Here is a 17,778-nt window from a genome sequence, read left to right as displayed (position 1 = left end):
AAAACCACAAACCAAACCCAACAGGAAGTATATTCAGAAAGAGACTTGCAAATAATGCTACTTGAAACTTGCAAAGTAGTATCAAGGCATTATCCTCTCTTGCCTAAAAGGACACCCCAACTCTAGAAGTAAAGATTTGTACCTCAGACACAATGATGTCCATCTGACGACGAAGCTTCCTTAGCGTATTCATCAGCTGCTCTGGATCTTTGTGTATTCCTACCCAGCAGCCATTAACAAATATCTTGGTAGCACTAAAAGGGGAAACACAAATAGTAATTAAAAATATCCCATCCCACCAAATAACCCTCAAACCCTTGAAGTATTGTGCAGGATAAAGCTTAAGTCTCTTTGAAGAGTTTTATTTGCACGTACTCAGCTATTGCTGCTGGAGATATTTCTTCTAGGTTTTCCATACTCCACTCTTCCAAGAACTCCAGAATTGGGGATGGCTGCGACCCCACAGAAATGTAAGCCATCAGGGCTAAGTTCTTCACAAGTCCTACTGCATGACCCTAGCAGAAACACAAAGTTGCATTTTCAAATCAAGAAGATTCAAGAATTTCAACTTAACTCCTCAAGGAACCGGACACAAAACATGCTTCCAACCACCGAGTTAGCTATAAAGCTAAATATTTGTGTCAGCATTATTAAAAAGTGCAAGGGATCATCACAAGTGCCATGGCTAGAAAATGACTGTGAAGGAAAGGCAGCTAGTACACAAATCCTGCTTTCATTACCTCAGGGGTCTCAGCAGGGCAAACCATTCCCCACAGGGTGTTGTGCAGCTGCCGGGGCTTGGCCAGTTTTCCATCTCTCCCAATCGGAGAATTCAGGCGTCTCAGGTGGGAAAGTGTGGATGCAAAAGTCAGGCGGTTCAACACCTGCACATAGGAAGGAGTTCAGTCAAAGCTTCTTAAGTGTGCTGCTGACAGGCATCATGGCACACTGGCACAAAGGATCAACACCCTCTAGCGATGATGTGCTTAACTAAAACAGCTTTGATTTTTGTTAGCTACACTTTTTAGCTCACCTCTAGTAACCTCACACTACCTCTAGAATCTCAAGCTCCTAATTAGTGTTTTAGTGGCAGAAGTTCCCAGAGCACGTTTTTACCACAGCAAGACCCTGGGCTAATAAAGTCAGTGCTCCTCATAATTTGCCATGGAATAGAACTTTTATATTATAAGGTGTCACTCAAGTTTTTTTAACTGCCTGTGAAGCACTGGAAGTAACTAAAGGAAAGAAATCCATCCTCCTGGATGATTCCCTGGGACTAGGAATTCACACAAAAGTGTATGATCAAAGAAATAAAATCTTTACAAGAGTTGCACCAACTGTTTAGCAGTGAATGCAACAGCCAAAGCAAACAAACTATGACAAAAAGCCCCTAAACCACACACACTAATGAAGATCCAACTGTCTGGATCTGTTTGACCTGTGTCACCTAAGGAAACTTCATTTTAAGAATATTTCTGTTTAACATACAACATGCATGACTGCTAAGCAATGTTAAACTCTTCCATGAGAACAGTTTTACCATAAGAACTGTAAACCAGACAAAGCTCTTATTGTACCTGAGATACTCCTGCTCTGGCCTGATGAGCTTTCTTCTGGTCACCCCAGTTTCCAGTTGCCAATGAATATTTCAAACCATCTGAAATAATTCTTGTTTTAATTGCCAACTCCAAGTTGAAATCTTTCCCTCTGTCAATGAACTTTTGTGCATATATTCTCACTTCTTTCAGCAAATTCTTGAACATTCTGTAGAAGAAAGACACCGAAAAATCTGATTAAACAGTACATGTGCAGTTCAGCCTACTCAGGGCTATTTAAAAGAAATGCCACTGGCATCCTGAAAAGAATCAATTTGTAACCAGGGTGAGGGGGCAGAGGGGGATAAAGCAAATGCAACTGTTTGTAAACAGGCACAAAATATGCTACAAAACAAGTCAGTGCCAGCCACCTGTTACAGAAAACTCAACCACTCAATGAAAAAGTCATAATTAGACAGAAGCTGTGTTGCCCAAGACTGACTCTCTGACACAACAGAATTAGTCTGACTTAGAAGCACAGAGCTGGCAATGCCTCTGCCATGAAATAAAATGTGTATGTGATAATTACCCTCTGAACAGGAAAGCCAAGAGTGGCCCAGCAAGATCCAGTCTTTTGTTGCCATAATGATCTCTGTCATCCAGCTCTCTTCTTCCCAGTGCTGCCAGCAACAGTCTATGAACCATATACCTAAGCAAATAAGACAGTTTATGTTTCAAACTGACAGCAGGCATTCACAACAAAGATTACATATTTTCAAAGATAAGTCAGTGAACTCTTTCCTAAAAGCTGTCCATGCTAGATCTTTAGGATACCACTGCCCTAAAATAAACCTCTTCAACCTTAGAGGTGGATGACCCACAGAAAGTTCAGGCTAAGGACAGAGAGAAGAAAATATTTACATCATGATGGTCATGCCTCTTCTGCTAAATATCTGCCCTGTACTGTAATACAGGATCTACTTAAGCACATGCAATCAGGCATAAAATCACAAGTCTCCTGATGCTACAGTTCATCTGCATACCAGTAAGCAATCATCAAGACAACGTGCTACTGGTTTTAAAGAGTGGTGTACATTACAGTCAGCTTACCAGTACTTATCTAAATCTTAGTTATCAATTTCTAGGTGTTATCCATGCAATTGGATATCAAAAAGTCATTTAGCACTATCATCATATTTAACTTAAGATCCAAAATGTGTTTGAGGCTCATTTTGTTCCTTTATTTTTTCCTAGTTTATCAAAATTTGCATTTTCTCAGCCTGAAAAATATACCAGTGACCCAAGGTTTATCAGAGAGTATCCAGAAGACTGAGGTTAAAACAAACTTCCATTCAAGGCATTCTTCCAATCATATACATGAATAAAAAATATCCATTTGCAGCTGTGAGACAGAGTTCTGACATACCCTAGAAAATAGGCCTTTTTGGTTTCACAGAAGTCACTGACACCAACATGAGGGAGCATTTCTTTCTGCAACACTTCTTTGGCATACTTGATTCTCTTTTCTTTGGTGACACCTGGCTTGGCACCTCTTGAGCCAATGAAGTTTAGGGCAACATTTTGCTCCTGAATGACAAATGCTTCATCCAGAGATGGTTTGACCTAAGGAGAAAAATACAACAAAATCCTGTAGCAACCAGTGCCTGCTGGGGCTGAAGGAAACTACACAGTAGTTTGTTAATGATTCTTTTCAGGATCTGCTAATTATTGATCCAGGTCTTTCTGGCAGTAGAAAACAGCAATGAAGCATGCAGGATGAACACAAAAAATAGCTTGAACTTCAGAAAATAGTTCTCATTCAAGTTCATTCTGGGTCTGATGCTGTTTCAGGCATAATCAAGATTTCCCAGTTAAAGCCAACAACAGCAGGAGAAGACCCTAACTCTCCAAATACATATTAACTCTTAAAAATTTCCACTGTGCTCTGTCCCCTTAATGTACTCATTAGAATAGATTCAGGCAGAGAACTTTCAACACTTCTAATGCAGAACCCACAAAAATAATAATTAAATTACAACAGGAAAATGAATAATGCTTCAAGCGATAACTACATGCACCGACACACCACCAAACATGAGAACAGGAAATAATTTAATATATATTACCATTTCCATCATTTCTGGGTCTTCAAAATCATATATGATGTGCTCTAGAATGTCCCTGTCGGACACAAAGCCGAGTGCACGGAAGACAATGATGATGGGCACCTCTTGTTTGATATATGGCAGAGTTGCTACAATGCGCTGACCGATGGCACTCTTCTTTGCACCCTGCAAAGATGGGAGAGCAGGGCTTAGGCTTAAATCATCCTGCCTTTCAAGAAGTCTCTAAAATCATCCTGCCTTCAAGTAAAAGTCTCTCTCTGGATTTGGATGATGCAACACAAGCATATTTGTTCAAGCACCACCACAGGAAAACACAGCTTCTCAGCAGGCCAACTAAGGAGCTACTCTGCAACCTTGCTCCAGCAATGAGTTTTTATTTAAAAAACATTTCAAGCTTTAGAAGCCTGTGAAAACTTGTAAGGTTTTTGCTGATACAAAGGAATATAAATACTACTTGTTCACCCATGTGCATCATTTCTCTCCCTCAGTGCCAAGAGCAATCCTATCCACCTTCAGTGTTCCTTCACTCAGCTTTTCTAACCCACTGTGCAAGTGATTATTTAAGTAGCTGCTCCCCTTCTCCAGAAGAAAATGCTGTGGGAAGCACAGGAAATCAGGAGTGCTTCAGACACCTGGATTGAGAATACTGTCAAGTTGCTCTTGGAAAATTTCAAAACATCAGTGCAATACTAAATGAGTACTGTCACCTTTTGCTTTAGAAGTTACAAGTAGCACTTATTTCCCCTCATAGATGGCAAAATTAGATGTTAAATATGAATTAATATGTGGTCTGCAAAATAGATCTCAAGACTAGCTTGGTCATCAGCAGGGAGGGTCTCTTCTATTTATTCTTCATGAAAAAACACGAGCAGCTTGTCTGAATTTTCTAAAATCTCATGTATAGTAACTTAAAAATTATTTTTAGCCTTGCCCTAAAACCTGCCACAAATTGAGTCTTCAATCATCAAATTATTTATCACAGAAACAAGCATAATGTGTGACAAACAAATTTTCATTTACTTTTATCTTCTTTACAACTCAGCATTAGAAGAAATTTCTTCTCAAAATTCTTCTCAAAAAAAGCAAATGACACAAAGAGACAGGACAGTAACAAAACTCCTAAATCAATCTCTGGGGTTATTACTGCCTAGCCATACCTGTCCACCTCTGGCCAGCATGCTGACCCATATAGTACTTGTTGGTCGAGAGGAATTTTCCAGACAAGATCTACACTCTCCTGTGTAGGCATATTTTGAGTCTTTCTTTGCAAACACATACACTGTGTTTGTAGCCATTTTCTCCTGAGCAATCAGAACCTGTGTGAGAAACAAGAGCACCAATAAATAACTGACAAAAGAGAATACTGAAAGCAACACTCGCACTGTTTCTACTATTCCTTCAGGTGCCTCAACTTTAAGAGCACTGCACAGTGTGAAGTCAATTAGCCAAGTCTGTATTTTAAAAATACAGATTTAAACAAAATATAAGCTAGTTAAGATGAAATAGCACAAACAAGAGACTCAGACAATAATGTTGTCTTTTAATACTTACCACACATGCTGGCTGTGCTGAGACATTTCACACACTGATAAAGAAAGCATTTCACTATCTGTTTTTGCAAGGCCAATGCAATACACAGGCAAATTTAAATGCCAGCTCAACCATCAAAGCCAATTTTTTTTTTCACCCAAGAAGAAATAGAAAATTCTAGTTATCTTGCTGTGTTTGCCTGGGTTATCAGTTAGAAAATACTGTCACAGTTTCACTGGTGAGGCACCAACAGGATGTAGATATGATTTACTGAAGCTGCTTCCACAGCAATGGAGGCAAGAACCTCTTCTCAAAACAAAATGCATCAAAAATACAGCAAAATCATCACTAAAAATACAGCTGTGAACAAGCTGGAGGACATTCTGATTGAGGAATTGCCTCATTTCAGAATGTATGCTGCTCTGCAATACTGGAAAAGGAAATAAAAATATCTAGAGCACTTACTCACAAACAGTTCACAACAGGCAAAGCAGTTCACAAAACCGAAAAAGGGAAGAATTGAAGATGGGACATGTGCCTCAAAGAAGAAAAGGTGGCTTGAGAAAGCCCTAACAGATGACTAAAAGCCCATCTTTCTGCAAGATCAGGAGCTCCCACAGTATCTCTGGTACACTGGAATAAGAGCATTTATGCTCCTGGCAAAACATATGGGAACAAGTGACAGAACTTCCAGTGTCTGTAAAGATGGCTGTGGAGGTGTATCCCTTACCTTTTCTGATCCATTAATGATGAAGTAGCCACCAGGATCAAGTGGGCACTCGTTCAGCTCACAAAGATCACGGTCAGTTAAGCCATTCAGCAAACAGTACGTGGAACGCAACATGATAGGAATTTTTCCTATAAAGGTTTTCTGATGCTGGGTCTGCAATTGGTCCTCCCCTTCTTTAATAACTGTTTTTGTTATATCCACATACAAGGGGGCAGAATACCTACAGAATAAAAACACCACTGTGTTACCTTTCTGTACAACCCTGAGTAATGAAGGCAGTTATTCAAGCACTCACTGGTGTATTAAGCATTATTACCAAATCACCAATCACCATCTGCATTTAACAACTAGACATGGAAGTTTAAACAAAGCAGCAATTATTACATTTTCACGGCACTGCTATATTTCAAAAGGCTATGAATTAATAAGGTAGAGGCAGTTCTTCCTTGTGTTTATCCACCACAGAGTTGGCTCTTACGTGAGGTTTCTCAGCCTGGCTTCATTTGGCATCATAGGTGAGGGTGCTCCATCTCTTTCCCAATGTGTAGGTTTGGAGAGATAGATTTGTTCAAACTTCAACAGATACCGGGGCTGGAAAACAAGAATATATTTACTTGGAATGGAAGAAACATCTCTCCTATTAGCAACCAGAACTGTTACTGCAGAAGAACAGCCACTACCAATAAATGAAAACAGCAAGTTGGGTAACACCAGTTCCTAGGAAGATTCCATAGCACAAGTAAACAAAGTAAGACTTGCGTTTTTTGAACACTATCTGTTTTTTAAAATGCACAAAAGCTTCTTACAACAGGAGGTGGCAGACCCCTGTTGGCAAATGTTTTGTAGGTCAAAAAAATCTCCATCCTTCTGTGCAGAAACACCTTTTCCTGGATCTGCAGCAACAGCCACATATAGTACTGTTTCCCAAGTTCTCATGAGAGCTATCTTAAGGAGAATATGTTTACCACCATTCTCATCTCCGAGCATGGTTGCTAAACCCTCTCATGTGCTCTAAATTGCCTTCAAAACTTGAGACTGAGAAACAGAGGGAGACAGAAACAAATCAAGTTTTTCCCAATACACACATTTCCTTTAAATTAGTCCAACATCTTCAAACATGGTGAGAGATTACCTACAAGTGCCTCTGAAGGAAAAAGCAAGTTTTCTTTTTCCCTCTCTAAACCTATTCCTAAAAACTTGCATTTAATAAATGAGAATAAGACACTATTTGAGAAAGTGAAATATTAGACTTTGGGCAAAAAGAAGCTCAGCACAAACCATGCTTGTGATCTGAACTGTGACCAGGCACAGCACAAACATCAGCTGCAGAACTGCACAAGTAGAGAATTCTGCCACAATATACACAGAATAACAGAGGAAATATTAAGAATTAGTGAGCTAAATGTTTATGAACTATTTGCCTAGCAAAGAAACCGAAAGACATCTCAGTTATTCTCTACAGGATAGTTGTTTGCCTGCAAAAAATGCAAAGGAACAGGAAAACAGTGTAACAAATTCAATGCTTTGGTATCCCAAAGTTCCTTTAAATCCCCAGAGGGAAACATCAAGGTAAGTGACTGACAGCAAGGCAATGGCTCTTCACCATCTGCACTTATGGAACAGGGATCAAACCACACCAGGGACACAGGTGAAAGCACCAGAGCCACTGCAGAAGGTGCACACTCATGGTAGAGGAGCCACCACGGGATGCAGAATTGAGACATTCTGTGCTCTTAGCAATGTGGTGCCAAGGGAAGAAGATGAACAACAGCACCCTTTGAAAACCTGGACCTAACCTGAGTCAAAACTAAGAGAGGTTTTCAGCCATAAGCCTGCCTTGCCATGGTAAAGTGCTGAAAAACCAAAATCTCACCAAAACACAGCTTGCTCTTGGCTACCTGACCTGCTCTACTGAATCTCTGTCCATGCAGTTTTGCAGAGGAACTGACAAGATGGGCTGCAGCAGCCACTTGTTCTTGGTCACATCTCAACTCAAACAGCAAGACAGCGGTTGAATAAAACAAATGAAAAATCACTCTGAATTGTCAAAACACACAATCTTTGCCAAGGTTCTCCACTTACTGGCTCTTCCACTTCTCCTGAGGCATGCTGGGCTTCAGCTTGTAAATCAATTGGTGGAGCATCTTCAACAATTCTCTGCACAGACATCTGAATAAACTCATCAAAGGAATCCAACTGTTGCCTGACTAAACCCTTTTCATCAAAATAGGAGCTAGGAAAAAAAAAATCAAGTTAATAAAAAAATCTTAATTAATGTACTTCACATACCAACAAACTTAAGATATAGTTATTACCAAAACTCCACAAGCCATGAAATATAACGCAGATTCAAACACATTCACTTAACCCAAGACATGGGTTTCAAACACAGATACTCCTCACAAATGTTTAACAATTCCCTCCTTTCCTGAAGACACAGACACTTTGGAGTGACAGACTTGCTGCCACCTCTTGGCTGAGCCACGACTGCATGCACATTTCCCTTAAATTGGAAGAGAAACGTGATGACAAACTCACTGAAAGCGGCTTCAGCTCAAGTTTTCAATAACACCTGTAAATTATTTTGCTTAACTGATTTTCAATGCTGCAGTAAACTAGGAGCATGCCCCTAAGTCCAAGTAACAGTGCTTAGAACTTTTAGCTTGGATCCCCTGTGTTCCAACCACACAGGTTCTGCAAGCTTGTATTTTGCTAGAAAAAACCACCACCACCAAAACGGTGAAACCAACCCAGTACTGATTTCCTAATGCCAGCATCAGCACTGAGATTAGTAGGCAAAACCATGTGCTTAACATGGAGCCAAAACCACCTCTTTCTTCACTGAAAAAAGCGTGTGCTGGGGGTCAGCAGAGCTCCTGAAACCCAGCCCACAGCCCTTTGTTTCTACCAAAGGCCCGTGCCGCAGCACGGGGCTTATCGTAGCCGAGCCAGCAGCTCCAGGCGCGCTCCCGGGAGCAGGCTGGATGTCACCTGCCAGCCTGGAGCAGGCTGGATGTCACCTGCCAGCCTGGAGCACGCGTGCGGAAGGGACGGGGACAGCGGGAGCACCTGATAACAATCCAGCAGGCTTCCTGCCACAGGTCGGGCGTGATTTCATCATCGTCCTCATCATACTGCATATCTGCGGGGAAGCACAACCTGTGGGTTAGGCTCCAGCGCCGCCGTGTCCGCCCTCGCCCGGCTCAGGGTCCCCCCGGTGCCCCGGGAGAGGCCACCGCACCCCCGCATCCCCCGGCTCCCGCGGGCCCCGGCGCGCCCACCGCCATCCTTGGCCGCGACGGGCGGGAGGAAAAGGTGGGGAGAAAGAAAAGGAAAACCCCTCACCTTCGTCCGCGTCGTACATGGTGGCGGCGGGAGGGGCCGCGGCGGCGGCGGCCGGGCCAGGGGCGAGCGGGAGCGCGGAGCGGCGCGGGACGGCGGCGGCGGCACGGCGCCTGCGCCGCCCGATACGTCACGCCCGCGTCTGCCGCGAGGCGCCCGCGCGCTCCGTGACGTCAGGCGCGCGCGCGCGCGCCGCTCGGTGCGGTGCCGGTGTCGGTGTGTCCGGTGTCGGTGTGTCCGGTGTCCGTGTGTCCGGCCCCGCCATGCTCCGCCTGGGCCCCGCGCTCCTGGCCCGGCTGGCCCGCGCCCCGCTCCGCGCCTCGCTGCGGCCGTGCGGGGCGGCGGCGGGCGGCCATGGCGAGGAGCAGGAGCGCTTCGTCTTCCTCGAGTACGAGCCGGAGCCGGCTGAGAGGGCGGCGGCGGCGCTGCTGCACCGGGCGCGGGAGCTGAAGCCGCGCCGGGAGCGGGAGCTGAGGCCGCGGCGGGCGCGGGGCGCAGCGGCGGCAGTGCCCGGCCTGTCCGACCCGTCGGTGCCGCCGAGCGGCGTGAGCTGCTCGGGCTGCGGGGCCGAGCTGCAGTGCGCGGACGAGGGCGCGCCGGGCTTCGTGCCGGCCGAGCGGCACCGCGGCCTCCCGCCCCGCGGCGCCGTGTGCCGGCGGTGCTGGGCGCTGGCGCACCACGGCAGCGCGCTGCGGCTGCGGCTGCCGCCCGAGCAGCACCGCCGCGTGCTGAGCGCGGCCCTGCGCCGCCCGCCGCGCCACGGCCGCGGGCCGCTGCTGCTCTACGTGCTCGACGTGATGGAGCTGCCCGACCCCGTGCTGCCGCAGCTGCCCGCGCTGCTGGGCCCCGGCGTGCCCGCCGCGGGCGTGCTGGTGGTGGGCAACAAGGTGGACCTGCTGCCCGCAGACTGCCGCGGGCACCTGGGGCGGCTGCGGCAGCGGGTGGCGGCGGCCTGCGCCCGGGCCGGGCTGCGGGGGGCCGCGCTGGTGGACGTCCGCCTGGTGAGCGCCAAGACCGGCTACGGCGTGGAGGGGCTGGTCAGCCGGCTGCAGCGCTCCTGGAAGTGCGCCGGCGACGTCTACCTGCTGGGCGCCACCAACTCCGGCAAGTCCACGCTCTTCAACACGCTGCTGCGCTCCGACTACTGCAAGTCCCGCGCCCCCGACATCATCGACAGGGCCACCGTGTCCCCGTGGCCAGGTGAGTGCACTGCTTGGCCCTCTGTAGCACGGGTAATGGGGGATGCGGGGTGCGCAGAAAAGAGTGAGCTGTGTGCCTCTGGGCTGCTCTCGGCCACCCCTGCAGCAGGGGAACCTGTCACCAAAGCAGTACCTGCCACCCTGAGCTCCTCCGTGGTGGCAGCAAGAACTAGAGGTGTGCCATGCTTCACGTTATCACCTGTGAGGAGTGGCTGAAGTGTTTAACCTGGAGAAAAGGGGACTTGGGAGACGTTATCACTCTGCATCTACCCAAAAGAAGTTGTAGCCAGGCGGGAGTCAGTCTCTTCTCCAAGCCAGCCAGTGACAGGAGAAGGGGACGTAGCCTTAAGATGCACTAGGGCAGCTTTAGGTTGGACATTAGCAGGAATTTCTTTACCAGAAAGGTAATTACACATTGGAATGGATTGCCTAGAGAGACGATGGAGTTGCTGTGCCTGAATGTGACTAGACTCAGTGCCATGGTCTAGTCAGCATGGTGATGATCTCACGGGTCTTTTCCAGCTTAATTGATTCTGTGATTCCTCACAGGGGACTGCAGGGGTGGGATGCATGTACATGTGCTGAGGGTACTGCACATCCTGTAGTGCTAAGAGGCTTGTTAAACCAGAGAGGGTCTCTGTACACCCCTGCCTGTTAAGATGGCACCTGATGTGCATGCCTACCCTGTCCCTATGCATTAGAGGTGTCCTCCAGTCTGGAGAGGCCAGGAGGTGGAGTGGTGAACACCTGTAGGACAAAACAAGCTGTCTGGAGTTGAGGCTTGAATGGGGTGTACTAAGTCTGCCTTGGCGCCACTCAGCTTTGAGACCCCTTGTTTTTGCTTTCCCCAAGTTGGGAGGCTTGTATTTTATGGGAGCAGCTGTAGTTCCATCTCTGACTTAGTTTCCAAAAAGTTAGAGAAGTTTTTTTTGTAATCTTGTTCCTCAGCTGAAGATTTTTTACAAGATTTTTTGTAATCTTGTTCCTTAGGTGAAATGTGTCAAGTAGTCAGAGATCCAAAAGTGCCTTCTGTTTGTTTTTCCAGGAACAACACTGAACCTGTTGAAATTTCCAATTATTAACCCTACTTGTGACAGGATATTCAGAAGGCAGGAGAGGCTAAAAGAAGAGGCAACAAAAACAGAAGATCAGCTAAGCAGTGAAGAAAAAAAGTACCTTAATCAACTTAAAAAGCAAGGTTACCTAGTGGGTGAGTAAAGGTGTTATCCTTCTGCCCCTAATGAAGACACTGAATTACACAAAGGTTAAATTATTTTGACTAATGTTTGCTCCCAGATTAATGGGGGCAAGACCTCTGTCTCCTCCATAAACAGCATCATTGGTACTTTTGAATACCTGTCAGCTGCTGTAGTAGCAGAGAGTTCCTCTGTGCAATGCATCTCCTGTCTGATCAAGGCTGGCAAATTCTGATGGCTTAGTACTTTGCAAGGATATCACAGTATGGGCCATCTCTTGTTCCCAAATAAAGAAAATAAGCTTAATTTTAAATAATCACATTTGGGCTGCAGGCTACAGGGGTTGTACATCATTTTAGTATGTATTCAAAAGAGGGGGTTGCCAGAAGATAATTCTGCATTTGACAGTCTGAGGCACTGAAAATAGAAGGCAGCCTGCTTTACCATAAATTGGAAATCACTAAGTGTCTGTGATCTGGTCCTTGCTGAGATTCTGGGGCATGAGGAGTGCTAAGCTAGAATTATAGAGGGGGTTTCTTATCATTTTGGCTTTTGAACACACAAATTTCTAGCCATAGTGTCTTTATCACCTTTATGCTACTGATGTGCATCTCTTTTAAGCTATGAAAGTTGCAGATGTTTGATTGAAGGAAAGCATGTTAAAAAATAAATTACCAGGAAAACCTTTCATTTTAATCCAGGGAGAGTTGGAAGAACATTTCAACAGCAGAAGTCTAGTGCTGAGATTGACTTCGACCCTGACACACTCTCCTACAGCATGGATGAAGATCCTAGAGATTCCCCTAAGAAGTTTGAGGAAAGGGAGGAGTTCACTCACAATGAAGTGAAGGATGCTCGGTGGTGTTTCGACACTCCAGGGATTGTAAAGGAAGATTGTGTAGGTATTCTGTGATGCTGTGTTTTGGGATGACAGGGTTAGGGAGGACTGTTCTGCCTTAGCTGTGCCTGTGGGAGAGTGCTTCTGCTGTAGTCCTGGCATTAAGATTCTCTTAGCTTGGGAATTGTATTAAGATAAGGTTTGTATTTACTTGAGAGGGGTTCATGTGGTAATGCTGTTGCATTTCTGAGTAGTGCAATACTGCCAGCTTGGCAAAGGAGCTGCAGGGCTGCATCACCACAACCTCTGAACCAGGGGAAGTAAACAAGAGTGCTCTTAGCAAGTTCACACCAGCATCACCCAATGGAGCTGGCACTTCTTCAGCTCTCCCAGCCTATGCAAGAAGGTGGAGCTTAGGAGGATAACCAGAGTTGTATGACCAAACCACATCTTAGAGAAACATTCTCCTGAAGCTAGGAGGATCTGCAGTGTTGCTGCTATGGCTCCAATATGTCAGGCCTTTGTCAGTATAGCAATGCCCTAATCAAGCCAGTGCTCACAAGGTGCACGTGTCTAAAACAGGCATGTTTTGATTTTTGGTCTTTTTAATAGCCGTGCAGAACTGCAGGTCGTCTTCTGGGGAAGATCTAATAGTACAGGCAGACAGGAAGGTTCTGAAGAGAATGAAGTGCAAGGACTGTGCTGAGACTTTACAGCTCAAGTGCCATTGCTGGTTTCATGAACACTAGGAAGACTCCTGGTTTTCTAGTGATGTGTTTGTCAAACCATAACCTGTTTTACTAAGCTGCATTTTGGTCTCTGATAGCCAATGTAAAGACTGGCATCAACTTAAGAGACCTGATTTGGTACCTTGAGACTGTGTATGTTCTTCCCCTTCTTCTGGAGTTTGATACTTGTGGAGAATACTTCCTGCATGCAGAAATAGTTGCTTCTGTTTCTGATTCTGATTATTCTCGTGCTCTCCTTTGGTGAGCTCCATGCCAAGTTTTTTCTGATCAAACTTTGTTCCTACTGTCAGTGTTAAATATGAGTGGAGGACAAGCAGATTTTGGCAGGGGACAGTCTTCCTGTTTGTCGCTTACTGTGTGGACCAGAATTGAACTGTTGTGTCAGATGTTCTTGATGTTGCTTTGATTGGTCTTTTTTCTCTATCAATATAATGCCAATACTAACTTTGTTGTTCCCATTGAAACATCTGGAATGAGTTACGACAATTTATTTTGCAGGTTTTGAATCTCCTAACAGAGAAGGAAGTAAAACTGGTTTTGCCATCGCATGCCATTGTTCCACGGACCTTCATTCTCAAGCCAGGAATGGTGTTGTTTTTAGCAGCCTTGGGACGTATAGACTACTTAGAGGTAAAGGAAAAAAGGATTTTGGGAGCAGGTGCTTCATCTCTTACTGTAGTATCAGCCATAAAAGGCTTTTTGGGTAGCTTTTCCAGACCCTTTCATTGCTGCTTTGGCAGTTACTGAACCACTGCATGAAGTCAGAATGCCTTGGCATGGGTAGTTGAAAGGTTTGTTACTTGCTACCAGCATGCAATATTACATTGTGTATAATGGGAGCTGCTTTTGAAAGCTGACAAACATCTTCAGTTTAATGTGCTTCTCCGACATACAGAGAGGCATGAGGGGAGGGAGGAGAATGTCAGAATTAACTGGGGAAATAGGTGGGTTTCCTCATTTCTGTGTTTTGTGAAACCTGTCTGCGAACACAGAAAAGCATAGACATTTTTGTTTCCTAGCAGACCACTGAAGAATTTGCCTGAGGAAGCAATTGCATGTGTATTTTAGTTTCTGTAAAAAGTATTTTTCAAATGTGTTTTGTGTCTCCCCTACCAATAATTTCTTCCATTTGTTAAAACTCCCATGCCATACACCTTTACTGAACTGTGTGGAGTTGACCTCCTGTGTTGCTTCCTCTGTAAGGGGCAGTTTCTTTCATAAGAACATTAGACATTATCATAGGTCTTAGATCATTTTCTCAGTTGCTTGCCGTGTTTTAGGGGTGTGTATGGCTATTCCTTTGTTTCAGTCTGCTTTCCAAGATCACCACAGAAGTGTTGAATTGGTACTTTGCTAAGGACACTCCTGACCTGTTGGAAGAAAACCAGAAAGGTGGAGGGGGCAGGATTCTGTAAAGTTAAAAATGTACTGGTATGGCAAGAGCACACATCAATGTATCCTCCTGAGATTTTGGAGGACAGTTGTGCTCAGATCATGACAGAAGCTCCTGCCTCAGCTTAGACCTTTGAGCTTGCAGGAATTCCTGCCCTTATTTCTGGCTGCTAGCAGTGTTTGGAGAGATCCCTTCTCTTTCTGACCTTGTTTTCTCTTCCTGCAAATGTGATGAGAGTGCCTGCTGAAATTCCTTCACCAACTTTGCGTAGCTTGAGAGCAGCTGGAACCAAGTCCAGTAGAATGAGCACTGTGTGCTAGAAATGTAGAGTGATAGCAGAAGAAGTGCCAGACCAGATGTCCACCACCTCTTGCACTGAATAACCACACTGAGTTTGTTCTTGTGAATTAAATGAGAGCAAAGATGCCTCTTGGATGATTTACCTGAGCTGAGCAGCTGTGCTGGCTGTAAATGTGGCATTGGGGGTGCTTTGAGGCAGGATGGTGAAGCTGTGGGTCTTCTCTTCTGGAAACTCAAAGCTCAGTTTTATAAAAACTCTGGCTGCTCTCACTGGCAGAGGCAAGGACCTGTTAAACAACGGGAGGATATCAAGCAGGGCAGGTTTTCAACATGCAGGAAAGAAATGGGGCAGGAGAGAGCAATTCAGGGCTGCTTTTTTCTTAGCATGATTAACACCCTTTTGGTATTTATTTCAGGGAGAAAAGCCTGCCTGGTTTTCTGTCTTGGCTTCTAACCTGCTGCCAGTCCATGTTACTACACTGAGTAATGCAGACACCATCTATGAGAAGCACGCAGCCCAAGAGTTCCTAAAGGTGAGGAGAGGTGCTGGGGGGAGCTTGTGGCTGCAGGTAGGCAGGACCCCTGTCTGGAGCACAACTGACAGGGAATACCCACAGGTATCACGAGTTTGGGACTTGTGCAGTGGGTGAGTGGAGATGTGCAGTGTGGAGCAGTCTTGCACAGACTGTGTGGCTGAAGTGTGTTAGGAGAGAGCACTCAAGATGATGCATTTTCAGCAGTTTCTGCTTTTAGCATTCAGACTGATAAGATTTGCAGTGCTCTGCTTACTTGGCTCTTCTTGAACAGCCTTAAAATGCAGACAGCATCAGGGATATTTTCCATGGCAAACCTGCAGACTGGGGTTTCCAAACAGATTGCAGCTGAAAAATTTCCATTTCTTATTTTTTCCCTTCTGCATCTTCTGCACATATCTTGATCTCTTGGTGGTCTGACTTTTTCCTTGGTATGGCAATGTTCTGTGTAGTACTTGCATATTGATGGGGTGAGCTGTCCCTCTCCTGGTATTTCCATTCCTGTGCACATGAAGAACAAGTGCTGTCACTCACATCAAGGCAGCTGGCCTGATCCACCAGCTGCATCCTGCAGTGGGCACTCCATCTGTGCTCACCTCCCATAAGGTTCCTCTGGATGTCATCCTGACTTCTGTTCTGACTGAAATAAATCCTGGAGGTTATTCAGTCCAGCTCTTAACTGGCTAACAAATGTTTGATGTCTTTACTCTCCCTTGTGCCTCACTTACCAGTTTGAGGTAGGAATGCTGAAGAATCTCTTGACTGTTAAATAATTTCCCTGTGTTTTAATCTTAGGTTCCCATGGGTGGGGAAGAGAGAATGAAAGAGTTCCCCCCACTTGTCCCTCAGGACATTACACTGAAAGGAATTGGTGCCACTGAGGCAGTTGCAGATATCAAGCTTTCCTCGGCAGGTAATTTAATATTTCTTCATTAGTTTGCTTTGCAGGGGCTCCACCCTAGAAACATTGATGAGAAGAGGTCTCTGAAGGGGTAAAGCTGTATTTCCTGCTCAGCAGGACTGTGAACAACACAAAATCATAACAGCCATGACTTTGTCCAGTGGAAGCATGGCAACCTCCAAGAATGGAGATTGGCAGCCATACTTGTACGGGATGGCAACATTGGAATACTTTATGTTGTAGCTGCCATAAAGGTTCTACAGCATCAGGAATGGCTGTGACACTGTCAGCTGTCCAGGTGAGAAGGAAAGGGCAATTGATTGGAAAGCTTCATTCTTGTGTTTTTGTAGTTCCCACCATCCCTTTTGAGTTTACCAGGAAAGAGCTGTCTCTGAGAAGAGTAACATGGCTTTAGGTGCTGCCTTCTGTTGGGAAGGGGCTGGAGATGACCTTTGAGCTTGATTTCTCAAGCAGCCACACGAGGGTAGCACAGATTTTTAGCCACTCTGGGAGCAGTAGTTTGTGTCAGAACCTTGTTTTGATCCTAGGGACTTGTCTTCCTCACTGTCCGTGTTCTCTCTGGCTGTGCAGGCTGGGTGGCAGTGACGGCTCACGCGGAAGAGGAATTGCTACTCCGAGCCTACACTCCCAAGGGCACTGCATTGGTGGTGAGGGAGCCTCCCCTTCTGCCTTACATCAGTAGCATCAGAGGGGCCAGGATCCCAGGCACTCCTGCCTACAGGACCAAAAAGCCTCCTTCCTTTGTGGAAAACCTGAGAACGACTGGAAGCAGATAGCGCGTCTCATCACCCGAGCAAGGCAGAAGAGAGAACAGCCCGTGGAGAACCTTGTGACTTACTGGTATTCAGAAAATGTTGGACTCATTTTGAAAGGCCAGCAGGCACATTTTGGAAAGCAGGGCTGCGGGGAGCTCCACAAGTCCACAGGTGATCCAGCTGCTGAACTGCAGCCATTTTGAATGAACTGAGGGGCTGGGACCTTGCTGTGGGAGGAGAAACTGCTTCTCCCTGGGATGTGCATCAATGGACAGATCCCTTTACCTCTCCCCTCTTGAAATACAGGGTGGAACTCACCTGCCTGACCTGGTCTGACTTTGCTGCTCGTGGAGTAGGTGGTTTCTTGCAGACATGCTCCCTCTTGTCAGAAATCATCACCTTGTTCTTAAGGTGTTTCCATAGTTAGGGGGTGGAGGGAGTTAGAAGGAGCAGGGAATGCTCCAGTGTGGGTATGACCCTCCTAGTGTCTGATGCTGATTCAACAACATCGACCAGAAGTGTCCTTTCTCTCCAGCATCTGGAGCAGATTAGGGTGTGCAGTATCCTGCTTTAGGACATGGGAAAAGTGATTTAATGAAGAGCAGGTCTGCTCATGTGACTGAAGAGGAA

At 45.7% G+C, this 17,778-nt stretch overlaps 2 protein-coding genes across 2 annotated transcripts in view; one reads left to right on the top strand and one right to left on the bottom strand.

Moving 5' to 3' along the window:
* The window catches only part of POLR2B (RNA polymerase II subunit B), a 16,605-nt gene extending 7,223 nt beyond the window's left edge, over positions 1 to 9,382 (bottom strand). The window contains exons 1-13 of the mRNA XM_064416899.1: positions 9,267 to 9,382; positions 8,991 to 9,063; positions 8,004 to 8,154; positions 6,400 to 6,512; positions 5,922 to 6,141; positions 4,819 to 4,977; positions 3,662 to 3,826; positions 2,962 to 3,158; positions 2,125 to 2,244; positions 1,578 to 1,764; positions 741 to 884; positions 376 to 515; positions 143 to 254 (exon numbers count right to left, since the gene is read on the bottom strand). Of these exons, the coding sequence (XP_064272969.1) occupies positions 143 to 254; positions 376 to 515; positions 741 to 884; positions 1,578 to 1,764; positions 2,125 to 2,244; positions 2,962 to 3,158; positions 3,662 to 3,826; positions 4,819 to 4,977; positions 5,922 to 6,141; positions 6,400 to 6,512; positions 8,004 to 8,154; positions 8,991 to 9,063; positions 9,267 to 9,285 (1,800 nt within the window). The 5' untranslated portion in view covers positions 9,286 to 9,382. The remainder of the gene's footprint in view (positions 1 to 142; positions 255 to 375; positions 516 to 740; positions 885 to 1,577; positions 1,765 to 2,124; positions 2,245 to 2,961; positions 3,159 to 3,661; positions 3,827 to 4,818; positions 4,978 to 5,921; positions 6,142 to 6,399; positions 6,513 to 8,003; positions 8,155 to 8,990; positions 9,064 to 9,266) is intronic.
* Positions 9,275 to 17,641, top strand: NOA1 (nitric oxide associated 1). The gene is made up of 7 exons (XM_064416900.1): positions 9,275 to 10,463; positions 11,508 to 11,672; positions 12,360 to 12,556; positions 13,744 to 13,875; positions 15,355 to 15,471; positions 16,267 to 16,384; positions 16,964 to 17,641. Exons 1-7 carry the CDS (start codon positions 9,284 to 9,286, stop codon positions 17,167 to 17,169), a joined length of 2,115 nt encoding a protein of 704 aa, XP_064272970.1. The 5' UTR covers positions 9,275 to 9,283; the 3' UTR covers positions 17,170 to 17,641.
* The last annotated feature ends 137 nt before the right edge of the window (positions 17,642 to 17,778 follow it).

This window comes from Passer domesticus, chromosome 4 (genome assembly GCF_036417665.1).
Source record: "Passer domesticus isolate bPasDom1 chromosome 4, bPasDom1.hap1, whole genome shotgun sequence".
Lineage (NCBI taxonomy): Eukaryota > Metazoa > Chordata > Aves > Passeriformes > Passeridae > Passer > Passer domesticus.
This window is presented reverse-complemented; position numbering and strand designations above follow the sequence as displayed.

Excerpts from the sequence above, each read along its gene's own strand:
- NOA1 (XM_064416900.1), top strand. The coding sequence starts at position 9,284 with ATGGTGGCGGCGGGAGGGGCCGCGGCGGCGGCGGCCGGGCCAGGGGCG. Across the intron at positions 11,673-12,359 it reads AAAGCAAGGTTACCTAGTGG|GGAGAGTTGGAAGAACATTT; the intron begins GTGAGTAAAGGT and ends ATTTTAATCCAG. Across the intron at positions 12,557-13,743 it reads GGATTGTAAAGGAAGATTGT|GTTTTGAATCTCCTAACAGA; the intron begins GTAGGTATTCTG and ends TTTATTTTGCAG.